The sequence below is a fragment of the Cervus elaphus genome, chromosome 29 (assembly GCF_910594005.1).
Source record: "Cervus elaphus chromosome 29, mCerEla1.1, whole genome shotgun sequence".
NCBI lineage: Eukaryota > Metazoa > Chordata > Mammalia > Artiodactyla > Cervidae > Cervus > Cervus elaphus.
This window is the reverse complement of record NC_057843.1, coordinates 12,076,174-12,100,469: the sequence shown is the minus strand read 5'-3', so window position 1 is coordinate 12,100,469 and position 24,296 is coordinate 12,076,174. Positions and strand designations below refer to the sequence as shown.

The 24,296-nt window shown below is 42.0% G+C and overlaps 1 protein-coding gene across 1 annotated transcript in view; it reads left to right on the top strand.

Annotated features, from left to right (window-relative positions):
* Window positions 1-24,296, top strand: part of ACO1 (aconitase 1) — a 66,412-nt gene that overhangs the window by 16,203 nt on the left and 25,913 nt on the right. The window contains exons 2-7 of the mRNA XM_043890906.1: window positions 10,323-10,441; window positions 14,061-14,229; window positions 15,791-15,928; window positions 22,409-22,478; window positions 22,598-22,781; window positions 23,286-23,425. Coding sequence (XP_043746841.1) covers window positions 10,345-10,441; window positions 14,061-14,229; window positions 15,791-15,928; window positions 22,409-22,478; window positions 22,598-22,781; window positions 23,286-23,425 — 798 coding nt within the window. The 5' untranslated portion in view covers window positions 10,323-10,344. The remainder of the gene's footprint in view (window positions 1-10,322; window positions 10,442-14,060; window positions 14,230-15,790; window positions 15,929-22,408; window positions 22,479-22,597; window positions 22,782-23,285; window positions 23,426-24,296) is intronic.

Sequence of the window (24,296 nt, the reverse complement as noted above, 5' to 3'; positions counted from 1 at the left end):
TTTTATACATAGTAATTTATACCTCGAAATCCTCTACCCCTGTCTTGCCCTCCTCACCGTCTCTCTTCCCCGCTGTTAACCACTAGTTTGTTCTCTATATCTGTGAGTTTGGTTTTTTTAATATTCACTAATTTGTTTAATTTTTAAGATTTCACATAGGTTATTCTGGGTCTTATTTTTTAATTGAGTTGTTTGGGTTTTTTTTTTTTTTTGGTATTGAATTGTATGAGCTGTTTATGTATTTTGAATTTTAACTAACCCTTTATTGGTCATATTATTTGCAAATATTTTCTGTCATTCCATAGGTTGTCTTCATTTTGCCAATGGTGTCCTTTGCTGTGCAAAAACTATATATTTAGGTCCTGTGATTTATTTTTATTTTTGCTTTTGTTTCCTTTGCTTTAGGAGGGACAGGCCCAAAAATATATTGCTATGGCTTATGTCAGAGAGTGTCCCAGTGATGTTTTCTTCAAGGAGCTTTATGGTTTCTGGTCTTATATTTAGGTTTTTAATCTACTTTGAGTCTGTGTATAGTATTAGAAAATTCCCTAATGTTATTCTTTCACACGTAGCTATCCAGTTTTCCCAGTACCACTTATTGAAGAGAGTGTTTTTTCTGCATGTACATTCTTGCCTCCTTGATTGTAGATTAGCTGACCGTCAGTGTGTGAGTTTACTTCTGAGCCCTCCATCCTCCCCTGTTGATCTATGTGCCTGTTTTGTGCTGTTTCTGTCTTGTTATGTTCATTTGTTTTATTCTTTCGATTCCATATGTAAGTTGTAATATATTGTATTTGTCTGACTTCTTTCCATCAAGTCTAGTTGGTACAAATGGCAAAATTTCATTCTTCTTCATGTTGAGTAGTATTCCATTACACATATATATTCAGTTCATTTCAGTTGCTCAGTCGTGTCCGACTCTTTGCTACCCCATGAATCGCAGCACGCCAGGCCTCCCTGTCCATCACAAACTCATGTCCATCGAGTCGGTGATGCCATCCAGCCATCTCATCCTCTGTCGTCCCTTCTCCTCCTGCCCTCAATCCCTCCCAGCATCAGGGTCTTTTCCAATGAATCAACTCTTCGCATGAGGTGGTCAAAGTATTGGAGTTTCAGCTTCAGCATCAGTCCTTCCAATGAACACCCAGGACTGGTCTCCTTTAGGATGGACTGGTTGGATATCCTTGCAGTCCAAGGGACTCTCAAGAGTCTTCTCCAACACCACAGTTCAAAAGCATCAATTCTTCGGCGCTCAGCTTTCTTCACAGTCCAACTCTCACATCCATACATGACCACTGGAAAAACCATAGCCTTGACTAGACGGACCTTTGTTGGCAAAGTAATATCTCTGCTTTTTAACATGCTGTCTAGGTTGGTCATAACTTTCCTTCCAAGGAAGTGATTTTGTAGCCCGAAAAAATAAAGTATGACACTGTTTCCACTGTTTCCCCATGAAGTGATGGGACCGGATGCCATGATCTTAGTTTTCTGAATGTTGAGCTTTAAGCCAACTTTTTCACTCTCTTCTTTCACTTTCATCAAGAGACTTTTTAGTTCCTGTTCACTTTCTGCCATAAGGGTGGTGTCATCTGCATATCTGAGGTTATTAATATTTCTCTCGGCAATCTTGATTCCAGCTTGTGCTTCTTCCAGCCCATATGTATGTTATATATATGCGTATATATATATATATATATATATATATATATATATATATATATCTCATATATCATATCTTATTTATCCATTCATTTGTTGATGGATACTTAGGTTGCTCCCATATCCTGGTTATTGTAAAGAACACTGCTTTGAACGTTGGGGTACATGTATCTTTTCAAATTAGTGTTTGTGTTGCCTTTGGAATATATACCCAGCAGTGGAATTGCTGGATCATATTTTAGCTCTGGTTTTAGTTTTTTGAGAACCTCCATACTATTTTCCACAGTGCCTGTATCCGTTGACATTCCTACCAACAGCATATGACGGTTCCCTTTCCCCACATCCTGACCACCATTTGTTATTTGTGGTCTTTTTTTTTTTTTTTTCTCCCATGAAAAATAGTTATATTATTAATTCACCTATCTTGCAAGATTATGAGATTGAGTCTTTTCCTTTTTTTTTAATACTATATTTTTTTAAATTTTAATTTATTTATTTTAATTGGAGGCTAATTACTTTACAATATTGTGGTGGTTTTGCCATACATTGACATGAATCCGCCATGGGTGTACATGTGTTCCCCATCCTGAACCCCCTCCCACCTCCCTCCCCATCCCATCCCTGTGGGTCATCCCAGTGCACCAGCCCTGAGCACCCTGTCTCATGCATCGAACCTGGACTGGCGATCTGTTTCACATATGATAATATACATGTTTCAATGCTGCTCTCTCAAATCATCCCACCCTCACCTTCTCCCACAGAGTCCAAAAGAGTGTTCAATACATCTGTGTCTCTTTTGCTGTCTCGTATATATGGTTATCATTACCATCTTTCTAAATTCCATATATATATGTTAGTATACTGTGTTGGTGTTTTTCTTTCTGGCTTACTTCACTCTGTATAATAGGCTCCAGTTTCATCCACCTCATTAAAACTGATTCAAATGAATTCTTTTTAATGGCTGAGTAATATTCCATTGTGTATATGTACCACAGCTTCCTTATCCATTCATCTGCTGATGGGCATCTAGGTTGCTTCCATGTCCTGGCTATCATAAACAGTGCTGCGATGAACATTGGGGTACATGTGTCTCTTTCAATTCTGGTTTCCTCAGTGTGTATGCCCAGGAGTGGGATTGATGGGTCATATGGCAGTTCTATTTCCAGTTTTTTAAGGAATCTCCACACTGTTTTCCATAGTGGCTGTACTAGTTTGCATTCCCACCAACAGTGTAAGAGAGTTCCCTTTTCTCCACACCCTCTGCAGCATTTATTGTTTGTAGACTTTTGGATAGCAGCCATTCTGACTGGCATGAAATGGTACCTCGTTGTGGTTTTGATTTGCATTTCTCTGATAATGAGTAATGTTGAGCATCTTTTCATGTGTTTGTTAGCCATCTGATGTCTTCTTTTCATGATAGCCATTTTTATTGGTGTGAGGCTGGTTTTGATTTGCAAAACCACTGACATTGTGGTCTTGGTTTGCGTTTTTCTGATGAGAAGCCATGTTGAACATCTTTTCATGTGTCTGTTAACTATCTGTATACCTTAACTTTATATCTTTTTTTATTTATTCACTTATACAATAGTATGTGAGTCTGCTATTTACATCTATAGGATTGATTTGACCTTACTCCTCTGCCTCTCTTGGAATAAACTAGTCATCCAGAACATCCAGATGGTTAAAAACTTAACCACAAGTTGTTTTCCCAAAGTTTAGCTGTCAGTTAGTTCTCTGGAATTTTGAATCATAGAAGGTTCAGTGAATGATTATAAAACTAACTCAAGAAAGTGCCAGAAGACTGTAATATGTCTAAGTAGTGCTTTTCTGACTCTATTTATGGAGGATTTTACGTTGTTGTTTTTTCCCCCCTTCCAGGGAAATGTACTTTTAATTGGAAGGAAAATCAGATATGTTTTCTTCCTCGTTCTGCCACTTAGAATCCTATGACCCCCAGGCTATCACCTTTTTAGGGCTTCTGTTTCCTCATCAGGGGAATGTTAGTGATATCTAAGGTTCTTTCATGAAGGCTCAACATTCTCTGATTTATCTCATTACATCCTCAGCATCTACTATGCTCACCTAGGGTGTGGTGGGCTTCCCTGATGGCTCAGACGGTAAAAGAATCTGCCTGCAATGCGGGAGACCTGGGTTCAATCCCTGCCTGGGTTGGGAAGATCCCCTGGAGGAGGACATGGCAACCCACTCCAGTATTCTTGCCTGGAAAATCCCACGGACGGAGGAGCCTGGTGGGTCACAGTCCCTGGGGTCACAGAGAGTCGGACATGCCTGAGCGACTGAGCACACGCACACATGGTGATGGGTTCATGCCGCGTGGCAAATGCACAAGCGCAGGTGCCTCTCCAAGTCTGCGTGTGTCCCAAACTGAGGCCAAAGGTCAGTTGGCAGCAACGTTGTCTGTGGCTGGAGAGGATCCCTGCACTGAGCTTTTTACAAGGAGCACAGGTCACTTGGTAAATGCCTCAGATCTGCCCACCCATGCCTCCTGTTTAGTATTCTTAGTGATTTACTTTAAAATTCTGGTGTCCAGCACTCCCTGCCCCACTCCCACTCCTCCATGTACAGAATGTACCTGTAAGGATCATGCTAAGTGACCCAGCTGGTATTTCAGGATGGGTTAGCTTTGAGAAACACCATTTCTCTACCAAACAATTATCTTTTCTTTCAGAATGTTCACAGATGTAGAGTACAAAGGTCTCTTTTTGGATTCCTTTTGTTTAAGAACGGTCCCTGGGTCCCACTTGATTCAGAGGCAAAGGTCAGCAGTTCTGGCCTTCTCAACACAAGCGTTTAGGAAGGACAAGTGCTGAATGAGCTGCAAACTCGCTGCTTAAATATAACATTTCCCCTGCTTTCCTTTCTTTAAAAAAAAAATCTCTTTTCTGCTTTTCTTTTCCTCTTTTTATCCTTTGCCTCCATGCAGTACCACCTTATTCGGTGGAACAGAAGAGGCAGCAACCCGAACATATTTCCATGTATACACTAACCTTTCCTCCTTCCATAAAAGAAAAAACCCAGGATAACACTCCACTCTCTCCAAAACAATCCTGTTTGTTCATTCCTCTCTTTTACTAGTACTGAATGGGAATTAGGTAAAACAGAGAAAAGGGAACAATGCGGAGTAGAGAGGAAAGGAATTGAAACAGTGGGGCCTGTGGTTTCTGTGACTGTGGAAGCAGACAGGATTCCCGGGCCAGTTGGTGGGCTTTCTAGCAAAATCACAGATCCCGCAGTAATAATACTCGAGGCTTGGGGATGGGGTTTGAGGGTTCTGGCGAGGGTCAGGCAGACCTACGTATATCCCTGATGCCTAGATTCTACTCTGGTCTGGCTTGTCCCCAAGGCAGAGATCCTTCTCCTCACACCCTGCTTGGAATGTGGTCACTTTGGCTCCCTCTTGGGGTTCCTGAAGCACTGGGAACTCCTATAAGGTCATTTGAAATACAAACAATAGAGTGAGTGAAACTGTGGAGTGGCTCTGATTTCCAAAACCCTCCAGGTTTAAAGCAGGTGTTGGGGGAGGGGGGCAGGGAGTAGACATTTCCCAACTTCCAAGCAAAACCAGTTTGGGGTTGCAAAAACACAGCTGCTCTTGCTTTCCACTGACCTGGGGCTCAGAGTGGCAAGGGACATGTGGCAATCAATGCCCGGCCCAGGCCGCTGTGCTGGCTGAGCCCTAGAAAGAAGGAAAGGCAACCGTCATGTTCAAAACTGAGGCATGTAGGAGGATTTTGCAGGCCCACAAGTCTCCTGGCTTTTTATCAACACTAGGGCTTGCTTGGTGGCCTCCAGCCAGCACCTCCTTCAGATGAGGAGTTGCCACACCTAGAGAGGTGGCCCCAAGGAGCTGGTAGAGAAAGCCAGAGATCAAAGCCTCCCTCTGCCTCTAACTGGATGTATGCCCTGTGGCGAGCTATCCATGTCTCAGAGCACAGTCTTTTCTGCTGTAAAATGAGAGTAATGATAGGCTGAAATTTACAGAGTTGTGGCCAGGGTTATAGAAGATGGTATGAAGCCAATGGTACATCCTGATACTTAGTAATTAGTAATTGGTTTGTCTGTCTCCTAACTTCTGCAAGTAAGATTTCCTTCATTTATGGACTGAAACTAGATAATTATTTAGTTTTTAAAGAAAAAAGGATGTAGATGGAGAGTGCGTTACACAACATATTTTCTACAAGAGCCGCACTGGTCACCATATGTGAGTGAATGAGTGAAAGTCGCTCAGACATGTCTGACTCTTTGCGACCCCATGGACTGCAGCCCGCCAGGCTTCTCTGTTCACGAGATTCTCCAGGCAAGAATACTGGAGTGGGTTGCCATTTACTTCTCCAGGGGATCTTCCCAATCCAGGGATCAAACCTGAGTCTCCCGCACTGCGGGCAGATTCTTTACCATCTGAGCCACCAGGGAGACGTATATACATCCTGAAATGCCAGCTGGCTTTGTAGGGTGGTAGGAACAGCAAGAATCATGTAAGACTTCCAGAGTTCTGCTGGGGGCATCTGTAAGCTGTGTTGAATCACTTCAGTCGTGTCCGACTCCTTGCAACCCCATGGACTGTAGCCTGCCAGGCTCCTCTGTCCATGAGATTCTCCAGGCAAGAACACTGGAGTGGGTTGCCATGCCCTCCTCCAGGGGATCTTCCTGACCCAGGGATCGAATGTGCATCTCATGCCTTGTGCATTGGCAAGTAGGTTCTTTACTGCTAGCGCCACCTGGGAAGCCCACATTTGTAAGCGTCAGGGGAACAAACTGACTCGTTGAGTCCTCACCGCGTCATGGCAAATATGAATACAATTTAGCAACTGGTTTGCCCATAGAATTTTGGCAAACTGAGCCCCTTTAGGGCTTGACAGAGAAACAGGAACGATTCAGTGTGACTTAAGACTTTTTACAGATATGACCTGCCCACCATGCCTGGTTCAGCAAAAGGTCCTCACCTCTTCCAGAGTTTCCTTGCCCAAGTTTTCTCTTTAGTTTCCTACCATTCCTCCAAAACTCCTGCCAGGCTGAGTGAGAACACAGTTCAGGGCTCGCCCATGGGCGTGTTTGGTTGGCCGTCATGGTGCAGGCCCACTCAATCGTTAGGAAAATTTAGTTACCAACATTTGTAAATCAAGAGAGTTTGGGTGGAAATCCAGATTGCCAGCCTCGCTTGAACACCATCACACCAGGCTGGCATTCCTGCATGCCGCCTGTGGCTGGAGCCAAGTGGGTGCTGCTCCCTTGGCTGGGCAGACAATGCCTGAGCTGCCTGGCCGGGCGCTGCCTGCTTCCCTTGTTCAGGGCCCCTTCCTGAACTGGGGTGGTGCTTTGGTTTCATTCGCCGCCACCTTACACATCTCCCTTCCGTGGTACCTCGCTGCCTTCTGAGCCAAGTGGGCGCTCCTCACCTGCCCCTCCACACTGTCCAGCAATGATTGTCACACCGGACACCTGCCGGAGACACCCGGGAGATTACTGGGTCCTGCTGCTCCCCCAGTCCCTTCTGATTCAGCAGCTTGGGGGGCAGCGGTGGGACCCAGGAGTGTATTGTTAACAAGAAGGATCCCCAGGTAATTCTCCTGCAGATGACCTGGGGTGTGTACTTTAATAGAGTGGCAACATGCCCCAGTGTCCCCTGCTGGCCTTTCTTTAGTTTCAGTTCCAGAATTCCTAGAGAAGGCAGGCACTTGGCCTTCAGTCTCCCCCACCAAATGGTAACTCCAGCAAAAACCACGTGGGACGAGACTTCCACGGCGGCCCACTGGTTAAGACTTTGCCATCCGATGCAGGGAGTGCCGGATCCATCTCTGGCTGGGGAGCTGGGATCCCACATGCCTTGAGGCCTCCAAACCAGAACATACACAGCAGAAGCAATACTATAGCAAACTCAATAAAGATTTAAAAAAAAAAAAAAAAACCACGTGGGTCTGGGGGAAAGAAGCCTCTCCTAGCAACAAGGTGCTGGTCAGACCCGTCCCCTGCTCCCCTACACAGACACACAGACACCCACACCCACTCACACACACTGTCTGTCACACACACATGGCTTTCCACTGCATTCTCTCCTGTCCACTACAGGTGCCTGGGCCATCCTGGCCCTCCCGCACGGGGTGCCCCAGGAAGGCAGGGCTACTCCTCAGTCAGCTGCCTCTCATCAGAACGGCCCAGCACTGGACTTCAGAGTGAACGAACACATTCTCTCTCTCAAGAAAATGAGTTTTTAACTCATTTTCAAACAACTTTATTTGTACTCAGTTTAAAATGCAAACAATACCAAAGGATATACGATGAATGTGAGTCCTCCTCCCAGTCCTGACTTTCAGGCTTCTGTCCCTCTTAAGGGGCTTCCCTCGTGGCTCAGACAATAAAGAATCTGCGTGCAGTGTAGGAGACCCAGGTTTGATCCCTGGGTTGGAAAGATCCCCTGGAGAAGGGAATGGCAGCCCACTCCAGTATTCTTGTCTAGAGCATCCTGTGGACAGAGGAGCCTAGCAGGCTGCAGTCCATGGGGTCACAAAAAGCCGGACACGACAGAGCAACTTTCACTCACTCATTCCCTAAAGGAACCATCTGTTTTGTGTCTTGATGAAAATACGGGCCTGTCTCTGGAGACAAGGCCCACTGTCACTGTTCATCCTCACAAACAGTTGTTTTCTCTACAAACGGTCCTCGATTTACAATGGTTCAACTTACGATTTCTTTTTTTACCACTTTGGTGCAAAAGCGATAGGCATTCAGTAGAAACACACTTTGAATCTTGAGTTTGGGTCCTTGCTGGTGCTAGGCGGTACCGTACTCTGCTGTGATGGCGAGGAGCTGCAGCCGCAGCTCCCAGTCATCACGCCATCGCTGGGAGGAACAACCTCACAGCCATTCTGTACTCAGACAGCCACTGTTTCTCGTTTTCAGTAGTCAGTACATTACATGAGATATTCAACTCTGTGTTAGGTTATCTTGCCCCACTGTAAGCTAGCGTAAGAGTATCCGCGGTAGGCTTGGCTAAGCTGTGATGTTCAGTAGCTTAGTACATTAAATGCATTTCGGCTTACGGTATTTCCAATTTATGATGGGTTTATTGAGATACCGGAGAAGGCAGTGGCAACCCACTCCAGTACTTTTGCCTGGAAAATCCCTTGGACGGAGGAGCCTGGTAGGCTGCAGTCCATGGGGTCACTAAGAGTCGGACATGATTGAGCAACTTCACTTTGACTTTTCAGTTTCACTCATTGGAGAAGGAAATGGCAACCCACTCCAGTGTTCTTGCCTGGAGAATCCCAGGGACGAGGGAGCCTGGTGGGCTGCCGTCTAAGGGGTTGCACAGAGTCGGACACGACTGAAGCAACTTAGCAGCAGCAGCAGCAGTATCAAGATACATATCTTTTCATTTTTTTCATTTTATAATAATATGTTGATCATTTCATATCAGTCATCTGCAAAATAGGTTGAACTTTTAAATATTTATTCATAAAACCTTGGATTAAGTAGGGAAATTTTACTATTCTTGTATAATAATTAAGACAGAAGAATGGACTGATAAGGATTTTCTCCAAAGAGGTAGATCTAGAAACCAAGTCTTCCAACTCCTACCCTGGAGCGTTTTGCTCTAAGTCGTATAGTTATTTGAATCGCTGTTTATCTGTATGGTGCAGGCCAGATCTTTTTTGTTCATCACTTACAATTTATTAAAAGATACAGGAGAAATTCTGCCCAGAGCTGGGGTAGAGGGTCCTCTCCAGACTTATTGGGAGTTTGGCCTTTTATACATACATCAGGTACCTTATCCACCAGGTACCTTACAGAGAAGGCAATGACACCCCACTCCAGTACTCTTGCCTGGAAAATCCCATGGACGGAGGAGCCTAGTAGGCTACAGTCCATGGGGTCGCGAAGAGTCGGACACGACTGAGCAATTTCACTTTCACTTTTCACTTTCATGCATTGGAGAAGGAAATGCCAGCCCACTCTAGTGTTCTTGCCTGGAGAATCCCAGGGATGGGAGCCTGGCGGGCTGCCGTCTATGGGGTCGCACAGAGTCGGACACGACTGAAGTGACTTAGCAGCAGCAGCAGCACATACCTTAAAGATTCCTTGATGTGAACACAGTCTTGCTACTGTATGTAAAAGTGAGTCCAGAAGACTTCTAACTAACAAGTTTATTTAAAATGCTGCAGAGGCAGTTACAAAAGAAAACAGCTGTTTCCAAGCCCGCTCTTCCAGAGTTCAGGCTTTATATGGTTGTGCAATGTCACCTGCTCCAGACCTCTTACCTCCTATCAAGCAAAACATGAATCCAGCTCAGATGTTCATATGTTTTCGATTTCCCATGTGACACCTCCTTCATTTCGCTTTTTCCTCATGTCTTATCAGTGCAATCATGTTGGAAAGTTGTAGATATAAGACAAAAGAAGTTTGTGATTGTATACTCTTTAGAGGTGAATGCTAGCTTTCACAGGAGCTTCACAGAGGTCATTTTCTTTGCTAAGAATATCATTCTGGTATTCATTTGTGTCCCACCTTCCCACTACTCTGAAAAGATAATAAGTGATTTCTTGAAGTCAGTGTGTATCATAATTGTTAAAGAGGGCAAATACTCGTTGGAATAAATAAGATCCAGCTTTGAGAGTAGAAACTTAAATTTTCTCTGTCCTTTTCAGGGACACGTGGTCATCAGGAATCATGAGCAACCCATTTGCACACCTTGTTGAGCCTTTGGATCCTGCACAACCAGGAAAGAAATTCTTCAATTTGAATAAATTGGAGGATTCCAGATATGGTAGGTACATGGCTCTTTGATATAAATGCTCTGATAGCAATTGGAATATCAGTTGCATAATAAGTAAACTACCTAATAAATCTGCCTTTAGGAGAGTTGGAAGAGGGAGTAGCAGAGAATGGCTGAATGGTCTTGGATTAACCACACAAATACACACACACACCCTTCTTACATTGCTCATTTTCAAGTAGATAATGATTATATACATGTAACATTTATATAACACCTGGTATAGAGATTGTTTGTACATGTATATTATTTAATGTAAATAACAAGCCTATCAGGCTATATTCAAAAACATTAAAAAGTCCTGAGGAAGCTGAGGCCCAAAGAGAGTCAGTGACATGAAATAACAACTGTATAGGTAGTAGGCAGCCAGGGGCAACAGTCAGGCCGCTGGGTTGTGGATTGCCCTAGAGCGAGCAGTTTCAGCAGACAGCCTGGGGAGCCCTGCGCTCCTGGGCTTCCTCCAGCATCAGTCAGCTCCAGCCAACAGCTCCAGCAGGGCCTTTGCCCAGGCCCCCAGGTGGAATGTTGACCAGCACACCCAGCAGCCAGTGAAGATTTACACGCAACGAGAACCAGCAGTGGATAAGCCAGGGCACTGGGCCTGTCCTCCAGCTACATGGAACAGCTGAAGGGCATGTCCCTGCTAGTCAGGGCCTGACAAAACGTGGTCCACTGGAGAAGGGAATGGCAAACCAATCCAGTATTCTTGCCTTGAGAACCCCATGAACAATATGAAAAGGCAAAAAGATATGACACTGAAAGATGAGCCTCCCAGGTCTGTAGGTGTCCAGTATGCTACTGGGGAAGAGCAGAGAAAAAGCTTCAGAAAGAATGAAGAGGCTGAGCCAAAGTGGATAGGACGCCCAGCTGTGCTGTGTCTGGTGGTGAGAGTCAAGTCCGATGCTGTAAAGAACAGTATTGAGTGGGAACCTGTGTTAGGTCCGTGAATCAAGGTACATTGGATGTGGTCCAAAAAGAAGTGGCAAGAGTGAACATTGGCATTTTAGGAATCACTGAACTAAAATGGGACTGGGAGAATTTAATAACGATGACTATTATATTGACTACTGTGGACAAGAATCCCTTAGAATAAAATGGAGTAGCGCTCACAGTCAACAAAAGAGTCTGAAATGCAGTACTTGTGTGCAGTCTCAAAAATGAGAGAATGATCTCTGTTCGTCTCCAAGGCGAACCATTCAACATCACAGTAATTCAAGTCTAGGCCCCAACCACTAATGCCAAAGAAGCTAAAGTTGAACAATTCTATGAAGACCTAAACAAGACCTTCTAGAACTAACAACAACAACAAATGTCCTTTTCATCATACGGGACTAGAATGCAAAAGTAGGAAGTCAAGAGATACCTGGAGTAACAGGCATGTTTGGTCTTGGAGCACAAAATGAAGCAGGGCAAAGGCTACGAAAGTTTCGCCAAGAGAACATACTGATGAGAGCAAACACCCTCTTCCAACAACGTAAGAGACAACTCTACACATGGACATCACCAGGTGGTCAATACCAAAATCAGTTTGATTATATTCTTTGCAGCCGAAGATGGAGAAACTCTATACAGTCAACAAAATCAAGACCTGGAGCTGACTGTGGCTCGGACCATCAGCACCTTATTGGAAAATTCAAGACCAAAGAAAGTAGGGAAACCACTTGGCCATTCAGGTATGACCTAAATCAAATCCCTTATGATTATACAGTGGAGGTGACAAATAGATTCAAGGGACTAGATCTGGTTGACAGAGTGCCTGAAGAACTATGGACGGAGGTTCATTACACTGTACAGGAGGTGGTGACCAAATCCATCCCTGAGAAGAAGAAATGCAGGAAGGCAAATGGTTGTCTGAGGAGGACTTACAGATAGCTGAGAAAAGAAGAGAAGCAAAAGGCAGGGAAAGATACACCGAACTGAATGCAGAGTTCCAGAGAAAAGCAAAGAGAGATAAGAAAGCCTTAAGTGAGCAATGCACATAAATAGAGAAAAAAACAATAGAATGGGAAATACTAGAGATCTCTTCAAGAAAATAGAGATTCCAAGGGAACATTTCATGCACAGATGGGCACAATAAAGGACAGAAACGGCAAGGACCTAACAGAAACAGAAGAGATTAAGAAGAGGTGGCAAGAATACACAGAACTGTACGAAAAAGTCCTTAATGACCCAGAAAACCACGATGGTGTGATCACTCACCTAGAGCCAGATTTCCTGGAGTATGAATTCAAGTGGGCCTTAGGAAGCATTACTACAAACAAAACTAGTGGAGGTGATGGAATTCCAGCTGAGCTGTTTCAAATCCTAAAAGATGATGCTGTGAAAGTGCTGCACTCAATATGCCAGCAAATCTGGAAAACTCAACAATGGCCACAGGACTGGAAAAGGTCAGTTCTCATTCCAGTCCCAAAGGTTAATGCAAAGGAATGTTCAGACTACCACACAATTGTACTCATTTCACATACTAGCAAGGTAATGTTCAAAATCCTTCAAGCTAGGCTTCAGCAGTATGTACATCTTCCAGATGTACAAGCTGGATTTAGAAAAGGCAGGGGTACCAGAGATCAAATTGCCAACATCCACTGGATCAAACCAGTCAATCCTAAAGCAAATCAACCAGGTGGTCAATGAATATCCAATGGAAGGACTGATGCTGACGCTGAAGCTCCAGTTCCTTGGCCGCCTGATACTGATTCACTGGAAAAGACCCTGATGCTAAGAAAGACTGAGGGCAAGAGTAGAAGGGAATGACACAGGGTAAGATGGTTGGATGGCATCACTGACTCAATGGACATGAGTTTGAGTAAACTCAGGGAGACAGTGAAGGACAGGGAAGCCTGGCGTGTTGCATTCCATGGTGCTCAGTGTCAGACACAACTTGGCAACTGAACAACAACAAAAAGATAGCGGGAGAGATGAAAACACAAGCCTTTTTGTCCCAACTCCTGTGTTTTTCTGCCTTTGTACTCTTGCCTTTTCTGGATAATACTAGTGAATAATTCTTATGTGTCAAGATGAACCACTTCTTTTATAAGCAAAATAAATTTTCTTAAAAATTACCATTGTCTTATTCTAAAAAACATGGCTACCAATGACCATACTCCATGGAGTTTAGGTGTTTATTTCCTTTGAAAGGTATATATGACTATTCTTTGGTCTCATTTTAATCATTGTAAAAGCGTTATTTTCTCATTTTTTACACACTGAGGTTTCATAAGAAATACTACTCTGTATATGTGTGTGTGTGTGTTTTACTAACAGTAATACAGCAAATTAAATAATCTAGACTGATTTCTTTCATGATAACTTAAGGGAAGCTCTGTTGCTGGATTCCAAGGCTAGGCAGCCACTGGTTATGAAAGAATTAACTGTAATATTTTATTTCTGCCTAGGCTATAGGTATTTTCTAATAACTGAATGTCTCAAACCCATTCAATATTGTTATATTTCAAATCATTGAAATCAGTTTGAATTTACTCTCTTTCCCTGTTGAAAGACTAGAGGGGATGTTGCCTGTATCAAGTTTGGATGGAGATTGGCTTTAAAGAGCTCTGATAATAAGATGTCTCATGGTTTTTTGTTTTGTTATGCTTTCTCCTTTTATTCCTAGGATCCTTACCATTTTCTATCAGAGTTCTCCTGGAGGCAGCCATTCGGAACTGTGATCAATTTTTGGTGAAGAAAAAGGATGTTGAAAATATCCTGAATTGGAAGGTCATGCAGCATAAGAACATAGAAGTGCCCTTTAAGCCTGCCCGAGTCATCCTGCAGGACTTTACGTGAGCCTTGTGTCACCTTACTCTTTTCTCTCCCTCGTCAGCCTGTAAAGAAGGCTTTTTAAAGGCAAAACCAAAAAAACAACACAGTGATTGTGAGATTTTTCACTCAATATTCAGAGACACTTGAAAGCGAAAGAGGGCGTTCATCCCAGATGGCAAGAGATAATCTCAGGGATGGTACTCACCCACCTTTTCCAGTGGTGGAGGTCATTGTCCTTGGTCTTGAAGATCCTAGTCCTCAGTGTACTAGCAAAAAAGTTCAAAGAAACAGCATGAAGTGGAACTGTCTTAGAATCTTTTCTCCCCCACATCCTGTCACTCAGGGAGCTAGGTTTTTTGTTTTTTTTTTTTAACTTTTTTTTTTTTTTAATTTTTATTAGTTGGAGGCTAATTACTTTACAATATTGTAGTGGTTTTGGCCATACATTGACATGAATCAGCCATGGATTTACATGTGTTCCCCATCCCGATCCCCCCTCCCGCCTCCCTCCCCATCCCATCCCTCTGAGGGGAGCCAGGTTTTAAACAGCCATCCTTGGAATGTTGATATGTATCACCAGAGGGGAGATACATAGTTTGCAAGGCCTGATGTGTTGCTGTTAAGTCTCTGCTCACATCCTGCTAGTCCGAAGAACTGCTTCCGGTCACAGCCTCACTTTAAAAAAAAAAAATTATGTATTTATTTGTTTATTTTTGGCTGCACTGGGTCTTTATGGCTGCCCATGGGCTTTTAGCTGCAGTGGGCAGGGAATACTCTCTAGTTGTGGTATGCTGGCTTCTCCTTGCGGTGGCCTCTCGTGTTGCAGACCACGGGCTCTGAGCCCGTGGGCTTCAGGAGCACAGGCTCAGCAGTTAAGGCACACGGGCTGAGTGGCCTTGTGACATACGGGATCTTCCCGGATCAGGGACTGAAGCTACGTCCCCTGCATTGGCAGGTGGGTTCTCAATCACTGAACCACCAGGAAAGCCCTTCACAGCCTCATTTTGAGACAACTACCTTTTCATTTTTTTAAACAATGTTATTTTATTACTTCTGGAGACCAAATTTCATTTTTTTAGAGGATGACTACTCATATTTTATTCTCTAATATAATAAAAAGGAAGGATGCGCTTAATATAAACTTGATTCACAGCCTGCTTCTCTGAGTTATATCCATTCCTTTAAATTTGGCCTGAAGTTGAAGGTTGTGATCTGTATGTCTTGCCCAGGTCTTTGTTAGCCCACCATGTGAGTAGGGAACAGTGATAGCAGAAAAAGTTCCAAAGTTTTTAAGTGCCAGCTTTCTGACAGTTTCTCTGTGTAAACCACATTGGTTGTAAACTTTAATGCAGGAGTAAAATTGCATATAGAGGTTCCACTCAGCCATGACGCTCATTACTGATGTGATTTCCACTCAAGGAAATGTATTTTAGCAGCTTTCACTTTTCTGACATCCATCATTTGCTCCGCTGGTGAGACAGCCCTCTTGCCAATATTTTCAGCAGAAACAAAAGCTGAAAAAAAAGATGCATACCACTTGTTTAATAGATTTGTTTTCTGCTTAATTCTCCCATTTCTTAGGGGTGTGCCAGCTGTGGTTGACTTTGCTGCCATGCGTGATGCTGTGAAAAAGTTAGGAGGCAATCCAGAGAAAATAAACCCCATCTGTCCTGCTGATCTTGTCATTGATCATTCCATCCAGGTTGATTTCAACAGAAGGTGAGAGACTAGGATGAATATTTGGGTTTTCTGCTTTGTGCAAAATCTTGGAGTATAAGTCTTTCTTGTGTGTGTGTATATCATTAAATAAAAGAAGAAAAATCTTTAAAAGATATATTCAGAAAAACTCAAAACTTACTATATATTTTCCCTTGAATTTTTTTTTTTTTTTTTTAGTGATGGGGACATTAATCTTCTTTTTCTTTCTATTTACTTCCTGCAGGGGAGCAGGCTGTGTTTTAAGCTTGAAATTTGGGTGAAAAACACTAACAAATTTCTGCCAGGAGAGTTTGTTAGTACAAGTATGTGTGTGACCTTAAAAGAGTTTAGGTGTTTTGTTTTGCTTTTTCTAACCACTGGATCCTTATTCCTCTTTTGATTCCAAGTAATTATTTTATATCTAGTCATCTCTGCCTCTCCACATGAGTGTCCATAATGTCTGTACCTTTCTTTTCTTTTGTTCCTTCTACTGTTCGGGATATCCGCTTCTCTCTTCCTGCCATAACCCTACCAATAACCTACCAGTAAAATCTCAGTGGCAGTAGACGATAAAAATTTCTCTTACATGGCTACCAGTTAGTTGGGAGGTGAGCTAATCTCAGCTGAGGTTGGTTGGGCAGCCGTGCTTCACCCAGCCGTGACTGGGTTGACTGCTTCCACTGCACATCTGCAGGGCAGCGGGGCCTGCCCCGTCCTCTGCGGGCTGCTGTGGGAGCCCAGGCTGAAGGAGAAGGCAGCTGTCTGGGCATCACAGAGGCTGGAGAGAGCAAGCGGGAACCTGCAGTATCTCTCAAGGCCTTGATGAGGGACTGCCATCTGATCACTTCTGTTCACAATGACATTAATCAGAGCAAGGCCCGCGGTCGAGCCCAAAGTCAGGGGTGGAGGCATACACTCCAGTAACTGCAAGATTACTCAACAAGGATATGAATACAGGGAGGGCAGCCAGGTACTGCTAGAAGGCTGACACCTTCACCTAGAAAAGTAACTAAGTAAAATTATTTCCAACTTTACATAGAACCTTAGTTAAAAAGAAATAACTGTTCTGCATACAATGCTGTGAAAATTAAATCTTTGGTAGAAAAAACAGTACCTATGATTGAAAGCATTAATATTTTAAAAATTAAATCATCAAACATTTAAAAGAAAATGTAACTTTATACGTGTCAAATGTCTTGATGAGAAAGACTTTTCTCAATTGAGAGGCAGTGAATGAAACAAAGGCACAATAACTATAGATGTAAGGACTTCAAAGTTAACAGGAGGTAACTTGGAAATATTTTCAATAAAGAGTTAATAACCTTAATATATACAGAGTATGTGTAACCTATTTAAAAAAAAAAAGAAAAGAAACAGTAAAACCCAGCAAATAAATGGGCAAAGGAAAGTAGACATTTCACAGGAAATGGAAATGGTAAACAGTATATAAAGCCTTTTCAACTTTATAAGTAATAAAAAGGTAAGTTAAACCCTTGAGATACCATTTTCTCTTATCAGCATAGTTAAGATTAGAAAATAAATGTTATTAATTATAAAGGTGTCATGATGGAGACACTTTTATACACTGCTGATAGCGCTAGAAATTAGAAATAATGAAAGCACTGTGTATTTGGATCCTTAGAAATTGCCATATCCTTTGAAATCCCAATAAAAATCCTGGGATTTACCCTTTATAGATTTGTGAAATTCAGCAGAAGCTTAGTGACTAAATAGTGATTCATGTCAATGTATGGCAAAAACCACTACAATATTGTAAAGTAATTAGCCTCCAATGAATAAAAATAAATAGAAAAAAAATTAAAATTAAAAATAAATAAATAAAGTATTGTTTATAATAGAGAAAACCTAGAAGCATTCTAGGTGTCCCAACAAAGGAGAGTGATTTATTAAATTACATACATCCTTAAAATAAATATATTAAGTAACCTTTAGGGTTATATATAAATCCTTAATAACACTTGGAACATGCTCATGTGTTAGCTCAAGGAACCAGGGAGAAATGGCCTGTGTAGAGTGATCTCAGCTCAGTGAAAAGCTAGGCAGAGATTAAAGAATTGGAAAGAGAGGTGCGAAACTGCTAAGCGATTGTAACTATTCTTTATTTTTACAATAAGAAGCTGTTGTTTTTATCATAGAAGTTCATTTAAGAATGTGAAACCAACCGCACAAAGGGGGGAAAAAAAAACCCAAAACCTTTATTTGCTTCCTTGGCAATTTAAGTGGGTTCCATATAGCCTTGAGACAAATGTAGAAACTGGTCATTCTCAAATTAGTATTGACAATATCCAAACCAGAAAAATTCATGAACAGAGAGAAATCTGCTTTGTCTCCTGAACTGTCGGTTCTTGGAACAAACAGACTGGATACTTGCCAGCTCTTTCCTTTCCTTTGGACTCTAAACCCATCCTTAGGTGACATGTCTTTTTTTTTTTTTTCCCCTTAAATTACATGAGCTCAATCTAATATTTTTATTTCAAATGGAAGAGTTAAAAATACACAAACTATTGTCCTATTGAAGAGTAAGTATGTTTCCTAAAGTCCCACTTCAGAAATGAATAAAAAGTAAGCTCACAAAGGCAAAGGAGAAGAGGGTGGCAGAGGATGAAATGGTTGGATAGCATCACTGATTCAATGGACATGAGTCTCAGCACACTCCGGGAGATAGTGAAGGACAGGGAAGTCCATGGGGTCACAAAGAGCTGGACATGATTTAGCAACTGAACAACCTCCTCACAAAATCATTCTTGAAGACTTATCTTTCTTGAAGACTCTCATTGGCCTGCATGGATTTACCTTTATATCCCTGGCCTGGAAGGTAAAGGTACTGGTGGAGACAGAATTGCAATTGTTTTAATGTCTGAAGTTATTTGACTCAAAACTCAAAGAACTCCTGACTCTTAAGTAGGTAAAGAATCTGAATCAGCACTGAGTTCAGTGTGACTTGGCTTCCTCTTTAAGCTGTGACATCTATCAACTCTGGTTTCAATTTTTGATGGACCTTTTTCATTTACGCTGTAATACTGAAAATATTGTTTTGAAAAACGCAAAGTCCAAGGTTGAGCTTTGATCCAAAATGATACCCAAATCTAGCAAACACTTTTTTTTTTTTAATTCGAGAGAAACTTCTGTGAGAAGCATTTTCCTTGCTAGTGTTTTGTTTTTATTTCTTGAGTTTGGTTTTGCAATTTGACCTCCCAGTCTGTTTCCTCATTTTTGTAAGGAATTAAACGTGATATGTCTCAACTTTTGTGGAACTCTGTGCTGCGGGCTTATTTCCAGCTATTTCCAGAAATGAACTAGTATAACTGGGTAAGGGGTGGTGGGATGGTGAATTTTCTCAGTTAAGTATTTCTAAGCTCTTTCCTTTGTTTGAATATTAGTAATTGGCTTCACACTATCTTTAGGAATCAAGAGTCTAACTAATGCATTATTATAATGTTTTTCAAAGTTATCTCAGAAATAACCTTTTTTAAAATCCCAACAAGAATATAGCCGTTTCCAACCAGATTTCAAGAATGTCCGAACTATTTCCTCTATAAATATTTTCTGTGAATTTCTGGAGTACCATTAAATGTAATACTCAGAAACTTTGAACTACATCCAGATCTGATTTCAATTTATGTAAATAAGGAGACATTTCCTCTTTAATCTGTGAGGCCATTCACATTCAGAGATCTTATTAAAAACTCACCAGATTGGGTAAATCTAGGACAGTTCAGAGTGGTAGACAACTCTGAATTCTAGGTCTGTTTATTCATTCAAATAACTAGAACTAAGTTAAAGAAAGAGCCAAGGTTAGTATGAAAGTTGTTCTGTTTTAGTGACTAAAAGAGTTGTTGTTGGTGGGGTTTTGTTTTTTTTTTTTAAACTTAGAATTAACATATCGTAAAGCAGCCTAAGCATTCTGGCTTCTGCTTGTCCTGTGACTGTGTCATTCATATCAAACTGAATCAAAAACCCAAAATTCTGTGGGTTAAATGGTCTTCTTCCAGTCCTGCTTCTGCTGTAAGGAGCTCTGACATCCTTCTAGAGACAGGAGGATGAGGCATAATGACTGGGAGTCCGTGTGTATTCAGAGTACAGCAGAAGAGATGGAGCAGGGCCATACATGATTAAGAATAATGTTCCAAGATGCCTTTCCTTTTTTTTTTAATTAAAAATAATTTTATTTAACAGACCTATTGTGTGCCAGTATTTGTTCAAGAAGCAGGTTAGTCTCAAAAAGCAGAGAGATTAGAGAATGCATAGATTGAATGCAGTTAGCAAGTGTAGGAACGAAATCACTAACTTGGAGAGTTGGGGGGGTTCTTCCAGGAGTATCACTTGATCTAGGTCCCCAGGCATGTTTACCACAAGGAGCTGGAAGGGCATTCTACACAGAGAACAGAGCATGCGAAGGCACGAGGAAAGTGTGGTATGGGAGAGTATGAAGGCCACAGTGCAGCTGAAGCTGAAAGTTTGGACTGGAGGATGGGAGAGAGTGCATGAAGGAAGTCTGAGGTCAGACTGAAGGACCTTGTTTTTTAAAGAAAGGGATTTGTACTTTATTTAGAAAATGGGATCCCCTGGCAAATTCAACATGGGTTGTAACGATCTTTTTTTTTTTTTTTTTTTGAAAACCAAATTCTGGTGACAGTACAAAAGATAGGTTGACTAGATTGAGAGAAACTGGACAGGAGGCTGTTTCTGGAATAAACACTCTGATAGCAGTTGGTACTACGTGGGAGAAGAGATCTTTAGATGAGGGATGGACAGACAAGGACAAGGAGGAGGATGTAGGGAGGAAGGTCACACATTAGGATTTGACCTGTTGTATTTGTGGTGCCCAAAGCATTCCTGGTGTAGATGCTCAGGATACATTGGGAATATGGATCTGGACCTGAAGACACAGGTGGGGACTGGAAGGATGTAGCCCTCAGTGTACTAGGATGAAGGTGGAGGACCTGAAGACACAGGTGGGGACTGAGGGATGGAGCCCTCAGTGTACTAGGACGAAGGTGGAGGACCTGAAGACACAGGTGGGGACTGAGGGATGGAGCCCTCAGTGTACTAGGACTAAGGTGGAGGACTGAAGACACAGGTGGGGACCGGAGGGATGGAGCCCTCAGTGTACTGGTATGAAGGTGGAGGACCTGAAGACACAGGTGGGGACTGAGGGATGGAGCCCTCAGTGTACTAGGATGAAGGTGGAGGACTGAAGACACAGGTGGGGACTGGAGGGATGGAGCCCTCAGTGTACTTGGAAAAGTTATCTAATATTTCTGTGCCTGGGCTTCCTCTTCTATACATTGGGATAATAGTAGTACCTACGTGAGGGGTTGTTACAATGATTGAATGAGTTCACGTGTGTAAACTCTATGACGCATCTTGCAATCTTGCACTTTGTCTTCTGCTATAATTATTATGGAGGTTGTTGCTATTACAATACCAGCACCACTGCTACAGTTTCTGTAACTACTACTGCAAGGAGGCAGTATAGGGATTTAGAACATCGATTCTGGAGTCAGACTGCCTGGGTTTCAATACCAATTCCAATTTACTTGCTGGGTGGTCTGAAGCACCTTACCTTCTGTCTGTCTCCTCTTGAAAGAAATGTGGATATTAGTTGCCCCTAACTTAAAGGGCTGTTTTGGAGACTAGATTAGAAAATAAATGTAAAGCACTTTAGTGCCTGGCTTTCGTAATGTCAGTAAGTGTTAACTGTCAATTAGTGAGGTCTGACTTGGGTCTTAGCAGTTAATTTTACTATCCTTCCATGTGTTCAGTCAGTCCATGACACGTGCTTCCTGTGTGCTCAGCATGCAGTTACCACTATGACTTATTCTACCTTGACTCAAAACAATGCAGTTTGATTATAAAAATCCTCGAAAAGCTTCCTGATAGTCTGCATTGTCCATGTCCATCCTGATGGATAGGATGACTTTCAGCAAACCTTGGCATGTAATTTGGGTTTTATAGATGTTCTTGGGTGGCACCATCTGCCCTATAAACCTCCATTTGGAGGATAGGAGGTTGTGATCCTACAAATTCTTGTGCCTCCTGGCATCACTGGGTCCCTGTCTCCCAACATAAAACAGATGAAAATGCCAGGCCCAGGAATGGCTCAGCTCAGAGGGGTGTCATAACAAAGTCACGGATGAGAAAGATGTATGGAAAGAAGGCTTCTTTAAGAATCTAAACTACTGTTCTCATCATAAATGTCTTAGGTCTGTTCCTAAGACTCAGACTTTATGATTAGAATAGTTTTTACTTAGATTCACTTAATGTTTTCTACCCACCATGTTTAAAGGCATTGTAAAAAATCACCTCAATCAAAAAATAAAGTTCTTTTTACTTTAATTAACTCTTCTTTGCCATGTGAATAAATGCATTACCACCCAGCAGGCCTACAGATAATATGCCATTTGGCTTATTATCATCAATAACTTTGGTAACATATTAAGCCTTAAAATTTACACGTTTACTTGTTGTCTTTGACAGGGCAGACAGTTTAAAGAAGAATCAAGACTTGGAATTTGAAAGAAATAAAGAACGATTTGAATTTTTAAAGGTACGGGCAGAGCTTGGTTCCACTGATTGATTCTTCCTGTGTGTGGGGTGCGAGGGAGCGGTGAGCTGCATCAAAGTGTGTCTGGCATTCACAGTGCTCCTCCCATTTCTCAACCCTAGTGGGGCTCTCAGGCCTTTCGCAACATGAGGATTATTCCCCCGGGCTCAGGAATCATCCACCAAGTGAATCTGGAGTATTTGGCAAGAGTGGTCTTTGATCAGGATGGATACTACTACCCAGACAGCCTTGTGGGCACAGATTCACACACCACCATGATTGATGGTTTGGGCGTCCTCGGTTGGGGTGAGTGGTTCCTGTGCCATATATGCTAGTCTGTGGCATGGACCTCGATTTACTTTGATACCATTACATTCCAGCAGCATGAATTTGAATGACCAACAAATATCGAAAAGGTATTTTTGTCTGTTTTGCTTACTGCTTTATTTCCAGTACTCTGAAAAGTGTTTTGTGCCTTTTATGCACTCAGTATGTTTGGAAGAATGAATTGGAACAGGGGGTTAGGGACATTTAAAATAATTTAAAACCATCCAGAGAGTTTGTTAAAAATGGATACTCCTGACCCTCACTCTCCTTTTCTATGTGGAATCATGAGGATTTTGATCTAGATGTCGGGAGACCACACTCCAATAAACACTTGTTAAAAATTCTGTAGAGGGAAATAAAGGAAAGATAACTGTTCTTTATGGAAATATAACTCTACACTAGTAAAATACTGTAAGTGGGTTGACTACTTATTAATGATACTGAACTATGCCTGAGGAGTCATGAAACCATTTTTGCATATAGGTGTGGGTGGTATCGAAGCGGAAGCTGTGATGCTGGGCCAGCCAATCAGCATGGTGCTTCCCCAGGTGATCGGCTACCAGCTGGTGGGAAGTCCCCACCCCCTGGTAACATCCACTGACATCGTGCTCACCATCACCAAGGTAACCAAGCGCTGCCTCTTCTGGGGTCTTAGAGAGTCTCAGTGACAAACTGGGAGGAAGTCCTAAATGGACTCTCTCTTGGTTTCCATGTGCTAGGAATGCTAGGAAACAGCACGTTGATGACTTTAAAAGAGACAAGATAAGGTGAGAATTCTGTGGTCAAATTTCAGATCATTAGGTTCACGTTACTCTTCTGTTGCTGCGTGGATCTTTTTCTTTAAAAAAAAAAATGTTTTTGAAACTGTGAAATAGTTTAAATACACAGAAGTTAAAATGACACTTATATGCCCACCACATAAACTTAACAGATGGTAACATTTTGCTGTTTTTGCTTCAGAGCTCTCTCTGTATGTACATTTTTTTAAGAAGTGAAATGTGATGTTTATGGCTAAAGCCACCCTCCTCATTTCTAGAGATAATCATTATGCTGAGGTTGTACAAAATCATTTCCATGCATATGTTTATACTTCTGTACTTTTTTCATGTGGTTCTTCTTTGTATGTAAATAACAAACTCTTTCTATGAATAATTTTTGATTTTTACAATTTCTTTCTCTGTATTATAAGTTATGTTATTGTAACGGATGTTTTTCCAAGCTGGAAAATTTGCCCTTGTTGGAAGTAATCTTTTATGATGATTTGCTTGCTTTGCAGAAAGAAGGCAGTTTCATTTTGAAAGATTATTAGAAAAGTAATTTTTTTATTATCACAAAGTTTCTTCTGGTTGTATAGTTTGGAGGCTTGGGGTATTTGGGATGGATACTACACTTTTGATTTAATCTTCATGAAAACCAGAATTGGATATGTTTGAATACTACAGCTTATCAGAGATGTCCACATCGTTCAAGTGTAGAATAATATAGGTTTTACCC